Source organism: Chanodichthys erythropterus, chromosome 18 (genome assembly GCF_024489055.1).
Source record: "Chanodichthys erythropterus isolate Z2021 chromosome 18, ASM2448905v1, whole genome shotgun sequence".
Taxonomy (NCBI): Eukaryota; Metazoa; Chordata; class Actinopteri; order Cypriniformes; family Xenocyprididae; genus Chanodichthys; species Chanodichthys erythropterus.
The window spans coordinates 523,529-540,625 of NC_090238.1; the positions used below are offsets into that span (position 1 = coordinate 523,529).

The 17,097-nt window shown below is 40.2% G+C and overlaps 2 protein-coding genes across 2 annotated transcripts in view; both read right to left on the reverse strand.

Moving 5' to 3' along the window:
• Positions 1 to 1,452: 1,452 nt before the first annotated feature.
• zgc:113142 (uncharacterized protein LOC503524 homolog) lies at positions 1,453 to 16,809 on the reverse strand. The gene is made up of 4 exons (XM_067368087.1): positions 16,700 to 16,809; positions 7,531 to 7,683; positions 6,358 to 6,491; positions 1,453 to 4,143 (listed from the first exon to the last, which is right to left on the reverse strand). Exons 2-4 carry the CDS (start codon positions 7,601 to 7,603, stop codon positions 3,781 to 3,783), a joined length of 570 nt encoding a protein of 189 aa, XP_067224188.1. The 5' UTR covers positions 7,604 to 7,683; positions 16,700 to 16,809; the 3' UTR covers positions 1,453 to 3,780.
• A 134-nt stretch (positions 16,810 to 16,943) lies between these two features.
• The window catches only part of LOC137006925 (peroxidasin), a 100,563-nt gene continuing 100,409 nt past the window's right edge, over positions 16,944 to 17,097 (reverse strand). The window contains exon 23 of the mRNA XM_067368082.1: positions 16,944 to 17,090. Within this exon, the coding sequence (XP_067224183.1) occupies positions 17,061 to 17,090 (30 nt within the window). The 3' untranslated portion in view covers positions 16,944 to 17,060. The remainder of the gene's footprint in view (positions 17,091 to 17,097) is intronic.

Sequence of the window (17,097 nt, forward strand, 5' to 3'; positions counted from 1 at the left end):
ATCTATGTTAATGATGGTTAATAAAAACATAACTATTCGTTGTTAGTTCATATCAGCTCAGGTCCATTAAATAATATTAACATACAACCGGTGATTTTGAAATAACGCATTAGAAAATTAACATTAAGATTAATCAATTCTTTAGAAGTGTTTTGTCATTGTTAAACATTATTGGAAAGTGTTATCAAACTTTCTTTTGAAATTACTGATATGAAAGATAATATTTTTGAATGTAAGCTAAATTTTGTGATGTCTTATTCAGATACTTTTGTACAGTAACTTTACTGTGGTCCGACTGTTATAACTCTCGCCTGATTTGCAAGGCAAACGCTTTTCAGTCTTGTCAACAATGTGGTATTAAACCATATGAGTCTAGAAATATGTGAAGGTAAAAATATATTAGGCTTGTAAATGGCTCAATATAACATATTATAGCAATATTCAAAACAAGCTTTGAGAAGAAAACAAACATTATTACTAAAGCCTACTGTATCATATTCTATATGCAAATTTCTAAGACATCAACATGATCAAAACTTTGCTGATAAACCTGTCACACACAATCTCCTCCTGTTCTTCTGTCGTCTGATTGATACTTCAGACATTTTTTTATCAAATAAAAGGTCTTTTAGTATAATTGTACAAACGTCCTCCTTCAGCTCGTGCTTCACGTGTCTTTCTGCTGTGAAATATTTACTGATATTCATAAAGTAAATATAAGAACAACTTTTGTATTGTTAGTAATATTTCAAGTTGAAATACTGGACTGAGTCAATTTCAGTTTGATTATCCAGACATCATTTATATATGTATGATTATCAAATATGATCATCATCTTTTAAGGAAGGTTTATTTGTTCATCTCTCAGTCATCATTGTATTGCAATATATGTTTTAAAACTACAGAGATTTGATCAAAAACTATTTAAATATCATCTTACTAAGACATATTATTGGCAGATATTGATATTTATATGCATTTTATGTCAGTATCTGCTATACTGTTATAAAAATCTGATTGATTTATAAGAATCAGAATTTCATCTTACTTTTTGTCCATATAAATATCAGCATCTATGCCGAATTTAATATTTCTGCTCATTTTGTGTATAAATAAAATAAAATTAAAATCCTCTATGGTATGACGTTTCCTCCAGGCAACATGGTCTATTTTAGTTTGTCCTTAATAAAATAAGGCACCAATTGATTGATCAACATATCTCAGGACAGAATAACTCAAATACTAATCAATAAAAGTGCAAAAAAAGACCAAAACATGACCAACTGAGGTCCATTTCAGCACGTCACATGACTCCATATTTTTGCAAATAAAAAGTGCTTTTTTCACGTGTTTGTATCCATTTAATCACCCACAAAAAAAATACATGTCACCTTCACTGGCAAGTAAAGAAGTATTTTCAAGAACTTTACATTATATATCATCAAATGTGTGTGTTATATATCACAAAAACTGTGTGTCGCCTCAAGGGAACATTGTACCATAATGGAATCGCATAAGGCCATACAGGCATAACCCGTTTGAATACAAATGTATTATATTTGTAAGGAATCTTATTTAATATGTTTGCAATTTCAATGCACTTATAAGAATAGTAATTCACATACTATATCTGCATATAATATGATCTGCACATTTCCTAAAGCACTTCATAAAGCTATAAAACACCGGTAGCACTTGATGCAGGGTGATGATGAGGAGTTATACTGTGATGAGGAAGATGAAATCATAGTGACAGTCCGTGAGGGTGAGAGAGCAGATGGAGATGAGGATGAAGATGGATATTATAACTTGATATAATAACATAATAATATGATGGTTTGGTAATACTCGTGTTCCACTATGGTACAATGTTGCCTGAGAGCAACAGCTGGATATAAAATGTTACTTTTTATTAAATATGAAACTTTTAACACATTAAAAACTGGATAAATTTGTTTGTTCAAGTGTCTAGTTAAAGAAATTGATGTTTTCAATAAATATATTTCTTTTTTCTACATGAAAAAGCCAAATATTTCAATTTTTCCATTATGGTACAATGTTGCCTCAATAAAAAACTTAAAAAAAAATAATAAATGAATTAAAAATTTATGAAAATGTTTATTGATATTGTTAAAGTGTCCAATTCTAAGCAGGAAAAACAACACAAATCATTTTTTCCTCATTGATATATTGTTTGAGCTCCATATTCTCATTAAATCAGACTATACGAGCCATTAAAGCCTGCTGTATAACATATGAAACTCAAAAGACATACATTTTAAATATATATTTTGTCTTAGTTTGAATAAACTGCTCAATTTATAAAAATAACTAAATATATATATATATATATATCAGACAGTTGTTGATGGGCAATAAAGTTCCACTGTTTAATCATGAAACTGTGACAGTGCTCAGTGAGATCTGTGGACCGCTCTGTCAAACTGATCAAACTATGTTGTATTTTGCAGCACTGTAGTCTCTGGAGTGTCAGACGGGGACTTTTGGCCCTGTGGTCAGAAAGGAGGCCCTCTATCTAAACATATCTTCACAAAGTTTGGATGGGGGCCAATGACACACTTCTTCTTCCTCTGAATATAAATGTACCTCGGCTTACTGAAAGTAGTGGGATGATTATCTAAATCTAACTAAATGGGCCAGAGAGCAGAAAACGTATAAAACTTTTATACAGAAAAGCATTTAAATGAAACGACACGACTTGACATTGAGTAACATCATATCCATGAAAGCAGGAAATATTATAGGAAGAAAACCCTCCGGGAGAGAGAGGCACAAACACAAGTTCTGTTTTCAGTAGATTTATGTATTTAAATGAAGCTTGGCTCATTTCCTCATACTACACTAGTAAAAACACTGAATTTGCATACATGCAGCATCGTAAATCCCCAAAATTTGCATTACAGGTTCACCAACACGTTTAAAGATCATCAAGTTTCTAGGTGAAAGTCTCTTCTGCTCACTGAAACTACATTTATTTGATAACAAATACAGTAAAAACAGTAATATTGTGAAATATTATTAGATATATGTGAATATATAGTAAAGTGTCATTTATTTCTGGATTTTCAGCATCATTACTCCAGACTTCAGTGTCACATGATCCTTCAGAAATCATTCTGATATGATGATTTGATGATCAAGAAACATTTATGATTATTATCAATGTTGAAAACAGTTGTGCTGCTTCAGATAAGTGTGAAAACCGTGATACCATATTTTTTAGGATTCTTTGATGAATAAAAAGTCGTTTGAAATGTTTTTTTCTTACAGTGTAGATGTCTTTACTCTCACTTTTGATCAATATAATACATCCTTGCTGAAAAGTTTTTTGGGTTTTTTTTTTAAAGAAAGAAATGAAAAGACTATTAGACTATTTTAATGTGCCCTTGTGTAATTATACAAATAAGTACTGAGTAATATTTATTAATAGTTAGTTGCTTGCATTTAAACATAATTTACTGATCCTGTGGTTTTGCTGTAAAAGTATAAATAATAGTTTCTCTCTAATTAAAGGAGGATGAATTAAAAAAGAAGAAGACTTTTTTTGACAAAGTCTTTAGCTATGATAAATTCTTCAGCAAGATTTTCTGTCTTAAAGACTTCTTATTTTACTCAGACAAAGAAAAGGGAAAGAAGTACAGAACACAAATGTTGCTCGAGTGCATTGCTTGTGAACAGCGGTCCAGGAAAACTTTGTAACACGTTGGAGTTCATCAGTCTTAAAGAAAGAGTCGTGTAAAGAAAGCTCTCTTGTTCTGATTACGAGTAAAGCATGACTTTACGCTTGTGGTACATGGAGCTCATGAGAAACACAGAATCAGTGATGCATGTGGGGAGAATAGGGCATATGTAGAAAAACAACATATCCGTCCAGGAAACGAGCAGGTATCGGGTTTGAGGTTTGGGAGCAGTGAGAGCGTGCAGCATGGCATTGATAACTAAAGTGCAATCCTTGAATCCTGAAGAGCACACCGAGTGAAAATATTCACACGCCATCTCAATGTACTTCTGGTTGAACATTAGTTTACGTGCATCGTCAAATTCATCCCATATGTCTTGCGGTGCTTTCTTGCACAGAATATTTGTGGCTGCACCAAAATTTCCAGGTTGGATGATGCTGACCTACAAACAAACAAACAAGCAATAAATGAAAACAATGTACCATGTTCAATGTCCTATTTATAATGGATACTTCATCAAGAAATAGATTATAGCATGTTTTAATTATATTATAATTATTACTTTTTTTCCTGGTTCACAGTCATTTTATATTTTGTGTATAAATTGTACAATAGTTAACCCTCATGCACCGTTCGATTTCTGGGTAGTCAATATATATATATATATAGGAAATTTGTGATTACACATTTATAACTATAATATCTTAGTCTAAACCTAAAGAAATCTATATCATTTGAAAGCTTTCGGACTCTAGTTTTCATATTTGATTATTTTCAAAAGAAATTACAGAGCGATAGATTCTTCATTTGTGACGTGGTGTCAAACTATAACACACGCCCGGATTCTTTTCCTGTCATGTCTGGTTTTGTTTTCATGTTCATGTTTCATGTCTTATTTTGCAGCATAGTCACGGTCATGTCTCATTGATATGTTTGTTTTGCCATGTGTTTCCCTTGTTTGTGTCATGTGATCCTGCCATGTGCTCCCTTGTCACTTGTCCTATGTTGTGATTGGTTGATTGTGCACAGGTGTGTCTTGTCTAGTCACTAGCCCTTGTGTATTTAGACCCTTGTGTTTGCCATGTGTCTTTGTCATGCGTTGACTCTGTATCACTGATGGTGAGTTTTATGTTCCTGTTTTGTGCCACGCAAAGTCTTTGTTTGATGTTGGGTTTATGTTGGATGTTGTAAATAAACTGCACTTGGCTCCTCTACAACTTGCCACCAGTGAACTAGTGTTAAATTTCATGTGTTTTAGGGATTGAATTCAAATAAAATATTAACATTTGCCGAAACTACTTCTGAATAGGATATCTACTTCATAAATATTTTGAAAATTATGGAAATATATGGTTCAGATCACTCAAACCATATATGGAAATTGAAGATCCTTATATGGTCACCGGTGGAATCTGAATGTCATCTAGTGAATAAGTTTTGTACTGCACACAATATTATATTTTTTAGGAGAACCTAAAATTTGGCACAGAACTTTAGATACTTGGCATTGATTTTCTTGAGGTTTTAGAGTTGAATTTTTTTTTTTTTTTTTTTTTTGTTAAATATTTTATACAAAGAATGTAAGTTTCATAAACTTTACTTTTACAACTTTTGCTTGTACAATAATTTGTGATGTGTTCCCTTTAAAAAGATACCAAATATATGTCTGTGCTCTGAAGTACTTAAAATGAACAATAAGTTGGAAAATCATTTTCAGACAGTTAAAAGGTAATTTCTCTTTTTTTTTTTTTCACAAATTTAAAAAATGTGTTAAAGTTGCTAAGACACTGGCACTTCAGCACTATGGTTGAGGAGTTCTGACATCCAGCACAGAAGTGTTTTGTATTTTGGGTCTGTACAGTTGCTTTTGAATAGCTGATGGGTCAAATTGGCTGACAAAATATTTTTCTATATTGAAAGAAGTCAGAATTTGTCAGTCAGAAGTCTTTAGCTTCATAGGGTAGTGAAAAATCTATGTGTGTATATATATATATATATATATATATATATATAACTATTTTTTTTTTTTTTAAATATGACAGAACAACAAAACAAACTTAAGGTATTTATCTGATAAGATTATTTAGCAAAAAAAAAAAAAACTACTATGACATAATCAGTTAAAGGAATAGTTCACCCAAAAACGAAAATTGTGTCATTTACTCACCCTCATGTTCTTCCAAACCTGTTTGATTGTTCCAATAGTATTTTGTTTTCCTACTATGGAAGTCAATGGCTGCCGTCAACTGTCTGGTTACAAACATTCTTCAAAATAACTTTTTAGTTCAACAGAAGAAAGAAACTCATTTAGGTTTGGAACAACATAAAGGTGAGTAGATGTCAACTACCCCTTTAACATTTTGTTGGTTCTCTCATTTATGCATATGTTCATTTTTGGCAAGGCTGTCATACACAGAAATTATGATGTCGGCACAACTTGGAATGTGTCATTGTGTCATCACAAATAATACAACTGACTCCAAAGACAGCACAATAGATATTTTTGTGTGTGTCTGTTGTACCTTCTCAACAGTTAATTGAGCACCTGATTTTCAATTTTAGTCTATTTGTAATTAATCAAATAACAATAAATTAAATGATAAAAACAGCCCACTCAGGTCAGTAAATGTGAGAGTGTGATCGCATCAGTCCTTACCTTAACTCCAAAGCTGGCCATCTCTACTCTCAAGCAGTCTGCGAACGCTTCCAGTCCCCGCTTGGATACACTGTACGCTCCCATGTTCAGACAAGTGAAGAAAGAAAAGATACTTGACACGTATAACATACGACCTAAGAATGAAAGATTAAATTAAAGAGAGTAAGTTATCTATAAATGTAACACTGACAGAGGGGCGGGACACTTATTTGGCTTTGAATTATTGACTTATTTACCACTAAAGGGTGCATATTAGTAGCTTAAAGAATTAGTTCAGAAATTAAAGTTGAGGAAAACATTCCAGGATTATTCTCCGTATAGTGGCCTTTCCCACTGAAGAAAGAAAGACATGAACATCTTGGATGACATGGAGGAGAGTAAATTATCAGGATATTTTAATTCTGAAGTGAACTAATCCTATAAAAGGTACATATTATTACCTAAAATATTATAATTGGAGTACCTAATGTTAAATTTTAATGATTGGCCGATGCCAATAATTTAAAAATGCCAAATATAAGCTTTTTTTAAGTCTCGGAAACAGCTTTTATTTTGACCTGCTAAGAACGGCAGCACCTGAGCACAGATACCAGCATAATCTTTACAGTCTGCATGAACCGGAAGTTGCGTTAGTCTTCCCTATTGTGCCGTATATCCGAGTGAATCTGCTTCTGGAACAAGAACAAATGTAGGGCAGGGCTTGATTTTGTCCGTGGGGAATTGATTGGACGGTCAAATCAATTTAATTTTTTTTTTTTTTTACTTTTTTATTAATGTTTTTAACAGTTTATTTATTTGTGAAAACACTACACCACTGTATAACTGAATTACAGAATCAATAATTTACAGAAATTTTCAATAAAGTGCCAATTATTTTTTCATATTGATTGGTTTTACAATTAATTATTTCTAGTTTGGTAAATGTATAAGTCTAAATGTCATTGCAGTCCTTTTTCATGCATGTTATTTTAATAAAATAGAGTAATATCATATTGGGTTTAATATTGGGCAGCCACCCTGCTGTCTAAAATATGTCAAAAAATACATATTGGCCAACCACTAGTAAACATTACCTACTGAAAGGATGCCACCCCAATGACAGCTTCTGAAGGGATCAATCAATCAATAATGACTTTAGTACATTATATGCCAGTCAGAATAGAAGTCAATGACCTTTGGATGCTCTAACAAGTGACAAGAATGGGATGGTGACTCTGATGGCACCAAACAGGTTAATGTCAGCCATCTTCTGGAAGTCCTCAGCTGTACTCCACTCGGTCTCTCCCCAATCACTGATGCCAGCATTATTTACAACGGCATAGAGGCCTGAAATGTACAATATAGAGATGTTTCAATCTTGAAATATTAAAGAGGCCATATTATACCATTTCACAGAGTCTTGATGTTGTTTTTGTGCTCTACTAGATTGAATGTTGATTATTCTCCCCATATTCTCCATTGTTGCAGCTCCTCTCTTCCCAGTCTGTCAGTAACGCTCTGTTTACTTCCTGTCTCTATGAAGCCCCTCCTTCTATGCTCTGATTGGTTGGCTGGAGCAGTGTGTTGTGATTGGTGTTTGCGAAATGTCCCGCCCCTTACCATAACCGCCAGTTTCAACACACTACTAACTCAAGCAGGCCCCGCCCCTTTATTCTGCGTATGAATTATTTAAATGAGGAATATTGTGAAGAAACTCAAGATGGAGTTCAGAAACACTGACACTGATGTAGAGAAGAACTCTTCATGCTCAAACAGCAACATCACACACTAAAGACTTCTTTAAATATCATTATGCCTTGTAAATAATAGTGTTTAAACGATTAGTTCACTTTTAAATAAACTTTTGCTGGTAATTTACTCACCCCCATGTCATCCAAGATGTCCATGTCCTTCTTTCTTCAGTCGAAAAGAAATTAAGGTTTTTGATGAAAACATTCCAGGATTTTTCTCCTTATAATGGGCTTGAATGGGCACCAGACGGTTCAAGGTCCAAATGACAGTTTCAGTGCAGCTTCAAAGAGCTTTAAATGATACCAGACGATGAATAAGGGTCTTATCTAGCAAAACAATCGGTCATTTAAAAAAAAAAAAAAAAAGTTTACGTTTTATAAGCACAAATGCTTGCCTAGGTCACGCTTGACATAGGCGGAAGTATGAGTCGGTGTTTACAACTTGAACGTGCAAATACTAACCCTGCGTCTCAATCAGCTCACTAGTTCCCTAAGTCGTGTCTATCATATATATTTCATGAAAGTGAATGTGGCTGATTCCCTGATCAGTGCCGTGACTAAGTTACTGAACTAGGGATCTGATTGAGACACACGGTAAGTCAAACGCCGTTTACAAAAAAAAAAAAAAAGGTAAACAACTAATGGTTCTTAAATCCTGTGTTGTCAGTGCCATCAGACTGTCATACCCTTCTCAATCAGAACAAAAACACCTCTAAAGGGGGTCGCACACTGGACGCGCACATTATATATGCGCAAGCTCAATTTTGACGCGACTCCTGATAGAAGAGCTGCACAATGGGAGTGTTTTACATCAACAGGGAAACATTACATATGCTTTAATATTTCGCACTTCGCTAGTTTGCCAGATATACAATAATAAACATCCATTGGTACATAAAGGCAGTCAAAGTATATTAAATCCTCATTAATTACATTCCTCCATTATAAAATCCAAGAGGGAAAATTTACATTGTTAGATGATCGCTTATGGCTTACAATGTAAACATAACTCCATATATGGATATAATCGCGGATATAATGGATATAATTATAGTGTGATCGCTCGCCTGGTATAAACAGCTCACAATATCAAAATCACGTCACATACTTATTATAAACCAAAGCAGTGTTATACATATACAAACAGAAGAAATAAATCACATATGGAACAGCATCATTAAGCTAGACTAACAGAAACAATGGCTACGGGCATGTCTCAACATGCGCGTGTGACGCAGTTATAAATAACAATAACGATCTCAATAGATACAAAAATAATGCAAACAGTCTTACTTGCAGGTCAATGACTAACACCTTGAGGTAATTCTGCAGCAAATATCACCAATAAACAGCAATATGTGTCCTTTCAGCGATCGGCTCTACAGAGCATAACAGTTCAGCAGGCAACAGCAGATTAACTCACGCACTGCTCTACTGGAAGATGAATTGCGATGTCAAAATAAAAGCCCTCTTGTAAAGGAGCCTTTACAACAGCCGCCCCCAAAGATGAGAAGCAACTTTGTATTCAGGAAAGGCGACGATATTTAGGAGGGTTAGGGACCCCAGGATCATCTGAAGGCAACGTTGGTAGTACAACCAAACGGGCTACTGGTCTGGTATAGATCTGACCCTTGATCTGCACATCTGCTGATCTGACATGGCCATGAGGGCTCAGGTGTGTCTGAACGACTTTACCAACAGGCCATAAACCTCGAGGCAACTGAGGGTCAACAATCATGACATAGGTATCCTCTGGTGGCAGTCAGGTGGCGAGGCTCGCCATTTGTGTCTGGTTTGCAGGCTAGGAAGGTGATCCCGGATAAATCTGGACCAGAATCGATCGGCCAGGATCTGGGAATGTCTCAATCTTCTGCGACTCAACATCTCAGATTCTGGGTAAATGACTTGAGGCAAAGATCCATCAGGCCGCCCCATGAGGAGACTACTAGGGGTCACTGGGTCAATATCGGCCACGTCGGAGGATACATAACCCAAGGGTTTTGAATTAAGTATAGCCTCGACTTCCAACAAAACTGTCATTAGGACCTCTTCAGCAACCGACTGGGAACCCAAGACAGTGTATAAAGCTGACTTGACAGATCTCAACTCCCTCTCCCAAACACCACCAAAGTGAGGGGCTGATGGGGGATTAAAGCAGAAGTGGATCTTCTGGCGAGCAAGATGACGCTGCAGGTCAGGAGCTAAGGCAACATAAGCTTCTCGCAACTCCCGCTCGCCTCCACGAAAGTTGGTCCCTCGATCTGACCACAACTGTGCTGGGGTGCCTCTCCTAGCAATGAACCTCCTAAGGGCCATAAGGAAGGAATCAGTACTCAGGCTAGGGAGTAGGTCAAGGGTGTACGGCTCTCGTGGTGAGACACTTACCCCAACGCTTCTCTGTACGTTTTTCGATTTTGATTAGGAAAGGACCAAAGCAATCCATCCCACATGCATGAAAAACAGGCTTGTAAAGCTGAAGACGGGCAGAGGGTAGATCAGACATCTGAGCTACTGAAGGCGGGGCTCTCCACTGGCAACATTCTGGACAGGTATGTTGGAACTGTCGTACAGCTTCACGGCCTCGCAGGATCCAATAACATCTTATTTCCGCGAATAACCGCTCTGCTCCAGGATGATGCAGCTGTTTGTCATAATGACGGATAATCAGGCGAGTAACTGGATGCTTAGGGTCTAGGACTACAGGATGGAGAACAGAGTCTGCAAGGACAGTCACTCTCCTTAAACGCCCACCCACTCTAATCAAGCCACTAGAAGGATCCATCTCAGGGGCCATGGTGACTAGACGGCTACTAGGTTTAACTGACTTTCCAGATTCTAACAGGTGGTAATCTTCAGGGAAGGATTCCTGTTGGACGCGTTTAAGGACATGGGTTTCAGCTTGACCATAATCTGTTCGAAACCTTCAAGGTGACTCAAATCCTGACACAGCTCCAGGAGCCACAGTGACATCCAGCAGGTCTAACCAGGTGGGATAATTCCATCTATCAGGGGGGCTATCAGTGGTAGGTAAGGTAATAACCCCACAGAAGGTAGACTTTCACAACTCAGCTGGATCCTCACTAGGCTCAGAGGTAGGAAGGACTGGCCATTCTTGAGGGTCAAGGAGAAGGAAAGGGGGTCCTTGGGACCATCGGTTTGGGGTTGCAAGGTAAGAAAGAGATCTCCCTTTTGTGAGGTCATCCGCAGGGTTATCTGCTGAAGTAACGTAACGCCAAGAGCACTGATTGGTAAGCTCCTGGATCTCTGCGATCCTATTGCCTACGAAGACTCTGTAGCGACAGGATTCAGACTTCAACCACTGAAGGACCGTAGTAGAATCTGTCCACAGTATTGTAGACTGAATAGTCAAGGTCAACTTGTTTGCTAGCAACTTCACAAGCTGAGCTGCAACTAAGCTCCCACAGAGCTCCAATCTGGGAATGGAGTGCACTCTCTTAGGGGTAACACGGGATCAAGCGATAAGGAAGGACAGGTAGGTCTGACCTGCTGGGTTAACGGTACGTAGGTAAGCTACGGCTCCGTAGGCTTGCTCAGAGGCATCTGAGAAAATATGGACCTCGTGGATAACCTCACCAACTGCAGGGGGGACATAAGGGCGAGGAAAAGAGACACTAGGAAGACAGGAAAGTTCTTCTTCCCACTGCATCCAGGAATGGAGGAGGTCAGGAGGTAGGTTAGGATAATCCCACTCTCTCTGTTTGTTCCAAAGGTGCTTGATGATCACTTTTGCACGGGTTGTGTAAGGAAGGAGCAATCCCAAAGGGTCGTACTGTGTGGCAAGGACCCTATAAATATTCCGCAAGGTAGGGGTCTCATAGATCACAGGTCTGTGTTTATAAGACAAAGTATAGGACTGCCAATTCCAACTCAAACCCAAGGTGGAATCAGGAACGTCAGACCTCTCCTGTGTCAGCCACAACTCCACACTAATAGCTCGAGCATTGGGAGGTAGGTGACTTAATACCACAGGATCATTACAGGCCCACTGCCGGATCTCAAATCCAGCTCCAGAAAGGATAGTACGTAAGCGATCAATCAGACTCCGGGATGCATCAGCTGTAGCTAAGCTCTGGAGGCAATTATCGACGTAGAAACATTTCTCCACAGAGAAACGAATCTCCTCATCTGTCAAGGGGTGTTGACGGGTGTGACGCTGGAGTGCATAGATGGCACAACAAGGACTGAAGGTGGTACCGAAGGGTAGAACCAACCACTCGAAGGTCCGAGGAGCCCCATCCATCTGCAGGTCTTGCCATAAGAAGCGGAGCAGAGGACGATCCTCAGGCAGAAGGCGAACCTGGTGGAACATCGCCTTAATATCTCCACTCACAGCTACAGGTTGCTCTCAGAAATGAAGGAGGACACATAACAATGAGGCTCCAAGGGGAGGACCGGGCAATAGGCACTGATTAAGGCTCTGACCTCTGTACTGATGAGAGCAATTGAAGACGAGGCAGGACTTTCCATTGTGGCTAACAATATGGTGTGGAATGTACCAACACTCAGGGGTAACAGGAGCAGGATCTAGTACCACACGGACAGCTCCAGTCTCAAGGAGTTTATGCATCTCTGTTTGGTAGGTCTCTGCTTTCTCAGGATCCTTCAGTAGACGTCACTCCACGCTGCGGAGGGTAGGCAAGACTGAATCTCTCGGAGCATTAAACAAGGGCATGTCTTTATGACGAAGAAGGGGAGTGGCAAGGCGATGAACACCCTCTATCTCTTGGGTAATGGTCTTGAGGTCAAGCAGCTGAATGGCTTCCTGGTCTTGCTTAGAACGAGTAACGTCTTTACCCTCACCGTTAGGAAATGTATCTAACTGCCACAACCTCTGAACGTGATGGAGGAGCTCATCCTGAACAGGAACCAAAGAGGTAAGAAGACACTGGCGAGGAGTAGAAAGACAACCCATAGAAGGAACAGGGCCTTGAAGTGTCCTTCCTAAGCGGGTATGAACAGCTACGGGCGCTCCTGGGCCGCCCCATCGAACAGGCTCAGTAGGGGTTATAAGGTGGGGCTGGTCTGAACCAATAAGGAGCAATGGTTGGACATCAGCTAAGGCACGGATGGGAAGGCCTCTCAAGTGTCTGTACTTCCGCCTTAACCTGTCACGCCAGTCCTATCCTGTGGATCAGTTAAGGCGATCAGCCGTAAAAGCATGACTGATCTGATAACTGATCTGTGGTCGATAGACGGGAGAAATCTGGAAGGATATCGAATGACCACGAATGATCTGAACATCATCTCTGACAGTCTGTAACGGAAGATCTTCAGGAACACCCTGAATGCCCAGAGCTTCAACGGCAGTGGAAAGCAGGATTGTTCGCTCCGATCAATCATCCAAGAGGGCAAAGGTATCCAAGGTACGATCTTCATAATGCAGGTGTACTGGAACCACCTTAAGCATAACACAGCCACTAATGGAAGGCTTATCCAAGAAGAATCTATCTGAGGAGAAGCTCGTAAGGCAGCTCTTTTCCACAGTGGTGGAGTCTTCGTTAGAGGAAGGACTGACATTCACATCGTGAAGGGAGTGAAGATGTAAGCCACGGCAAAGACTGCAGGGCTTCTTCAGGTCACATCGGGCTGCATGATGGGATCTGGCACAACGCCAACAGTGGTCATGGCTACGGATCCAGGTCTTAACTTGATCAGGAGTAAGCTGAGCAAATGAAGCACACTGACTCAGGTAATGCTCAGAGGCATCACAGAAAGGACAATAGCGCTTTGTTCTAACAGGCTTGACTGGCTGAACGGAACCCCTATGAGGCATGGAAGATTCAACTTGTGAAGGGGATGAGGATGGGGCTGAGGGTGTTCCAACTCCATGCAAGATAGCAACGGATCTCTTGCCAGCATGTGAGCTCTTGGACATCAATTCTGTGTCGTAACTATGGCACCAGGTCTCGTAACGAAGCCAATTAGAGAAATCAACCAGGTTAGGGGTAGAACCAGGCTGACGAAACATGTGGCGACGAAACTCTGCTCTCTTCTCTGGAGGAAGCTTGCTCAGAAGGCGTGCGACATGGGAACAACTCAACTCTAGCTCCCAATCACGTCCTAAAGTTCTCAATAGGCTGACTAGGGACTGGACTTGGAGAGCGAATCTCTGAAAGGCTGGGATATCACCACGTCTAACATCAGGACTATCAAGAACACTAGCTATCTTACGCAAAGCTAACTGATGTGGCTGACCGTACTTCTCATAAAGTGCTGTCATAGTATCTGCGAAGGGGGTCAGGGAATTTAAGTTAGCATCAGCTATCATCTTAGCTTCCTCGAGCTTAAGGTGATCCACTAAGATCTGGTACTTAAACAGCTCAGTACCATCTGGGGGGAGCAGGTTCTCTAAGGCTATGCGAAGGCGAGCAAATTCACCAGGATCTGGACGAGTAAACTTAGGGATGGTAAGAAGGGGACTACGATACACAACCTCAGAGGAAGGGACTATAGGGCGCACCCTAGGCTCTGCCTGAGGAAGAAAAGCTGGGAAACTAGAATAGGCAGGTGTCGACTGACGGTGGGTAGGCAAGGGCATGGCACTAGGAGTGAGCATCTCTCTAAGATCCTGAGGAGTAGGAGGCGGAGGAAACTCATCAGCGTCTGGAACAACACTAGGCAGAGGAGGGAATGAACGAGTGGGAGGGAGCAAAAAAGGATACTGCTGAGACCCTGAAACCACAGGCCGATAGGAAGTAGCAGCGTCAGACAACTCTAAGTCACCTAACTTTCTAGCTAAACCTGCATCAGGCTCAGGCCAAGGTGGCGGAGGAAGATCAGGGAAAGTACCACCATCTACTACAGGAGTGGACACACAGGGCTTCTCTGGAGGATTTGACCACCGTAATGCAGAGGCCTGCACTGGCGAAAGAGGTTGACCTCTGGCTTGGTTAAGATCTGTTCTAAGGGACTGTGCTGCTAAAACTAACTGTCTAACTTCTGCATGAACTGCTCTCAACTCTCTCAGGTCTGCTTGAAAGGCTGCATGCTCGTGACGCAAGTGCTGTAGCTCACTGAGGTGTGGAGAAGCAACTGAATCAGCCGTTGAGGGTGAGGAAGGGACTGGCTGAGGGCACACAGCAGGCTGAGTAGGCTGATGGCTGAATGACAGGATCTGTAAACCATCTGGATGAGCACGGTCACCACTAGGGGGGGAAACACATGGCTGACGAGACAGGGTCCAGGCTGGAACAGTAGTCTCCACGGTGCGGGAAACATCAGGTTCTGAGACAGGTCTGCCTCTGGGAAACTGCACCTCATAATGTTGAAGGTAGGCTGGAGGACGAATCAGGCGCTTTGGACGAGCTCCGCCATAAGCGATCATCAAACATAGTAAACATAACTCCATATATGGATATAATCGCGGATATAATGGATATAATTATAGTGTGATCGCTCGCCTGGTATAAACAGCTCACAATATCAAAATCAGGTCACATACTTATTATAAACCAAAGCAGTGTTATACATATACAAACAGAAGAAATAAATCACATATGGAACAGCATCATTAAGCTAGACTAACAGAAACAATGGCTACGGGCATGTCTCAACATGCGCGTGTGACGCAGTTATAAATAACACAATAACAATCTCAATAGATACAAAAATAAGGCAAACAGTCTTACTTTCAGGTCAATGACGAACACCTTGAAGTAATTCTGCAGCAAATATCACCAATAAACAACAATATGTGATATTCAGCGATCGGTTCTACAGAGCATAACAGTTCAGCAGGCAACAGCAGATTAACTCGCGCACTGCTCTACTGGAAGATGAAGTGCGATGTCAAAATAAACAACCTCTTGTAAAGGAGCCTTTACAACACAGGGACTCACCGACTGATTCTAATGGCGGGATTGAAATGGTCCAGTCGCGGCAGCATTGAGATTCTTCCTCTGCTAGCAATGGTTGGCATTTGCCACATGTGCACCACCACGTCTGCCTGATGCTGGAGAGGTGTGTGTCGTCGCAGCAGTCTCTTCCATCTGCCTAATTTCTTCCTCTGTGTGTATTCCGGTTCAAAAAGGTAGGGCAGGGTGAAAAACTCATCTTCTCCTCATCCGACATTTTTTTTTTATTTTTTTTGTAAACGGCGTTTGACTTCGTATTTGCACGTTCAAGTTGTAAACACTGACTTGGTACTTCCGCCTATGTCATGCGTGACCTTTTCAATGTAATTGCGTATTACGTGACGTCACGAATGCGCATCCGAGAACAGAGCAAGGCGCGCATTTGTGCTTATAAAACGTAATTTTTTTTTTTTTTTTTTTAAATGACCGATCGTTTCGCTAGATAAGACCCTTATTCATCGTTTGGTATCGTTTAAAGCCCTTTGAAGCTGCACTGAAACTGTCATTTGGACCTTGAACCGTCTGGTGCCCATTCAAGCCCATTATAAGGAGAAAAATCCTGGAATGTTCTCATCAAAAACCTTCATTTCTTTTCGACTGAAGAAAGAAGGACATGGACATCTTGGATGACATGGGGGTGAGTAAATTATCAGCAAACGTTTATTTAAAAGTGAACTAATCCTTTAAGTTACCTTTCTCTGGCAAGTTTGCGTCCACAAAATCTTTGGCCAAGCTCACATCTTCATCTTTGGTCACATCCAACTGGAGAACCTTCATACGATCGGAGCCTTCTTCAACCAGACTCTGAGCTCCGGGACCTTCAGGCCATAAACATCCAGCAAACACTGTGAAGCCCATGCTGTCCAGTTTCTTTGCAAGGTGATGTCCAAACCCACTATCACAACCTGTGACCAACACCGCCCGGCCAACTCCATCCGACAAGCCATTTCCCGCCTGGCGTACGGTGTTAGCCAAGAGCACGAAGCAGATGACAAGACCAAAATACACGCATATATGATGGCCCAGACAGCTGTAGGAGAGGAGCAGGACAGTCGTGCTGAGTAATACTGGCTTCATTGTGAATTGGGAGCTCACAAACTCAACCATCCATGAGTTCTGAGTGAGAAACCTAGGAA

Coding starts and splice junctions, on each gene's coding strand:
- zgc:113142 (XM_067368087.1), bottom strand. CDS start 7,603: ATGGCTGACATTAACCTGTTTGGTGCCATCAGAGTCACCATCCCATTC. Junction 6,492..7,530: donor ACTTGTTAGAGCATCCAAAG/GTCATTGACTTC, acceptor TTTCATTCTTAG/GTCGTATGTTATACGTGTCA. Junction 4,144..6,357: donor TGGCCAGCTTTGGAGTTAAG/GTAAGGACTGAT, acceptor GTTTGTTTGTAG/GTCAGCATCATCCAACCTGG.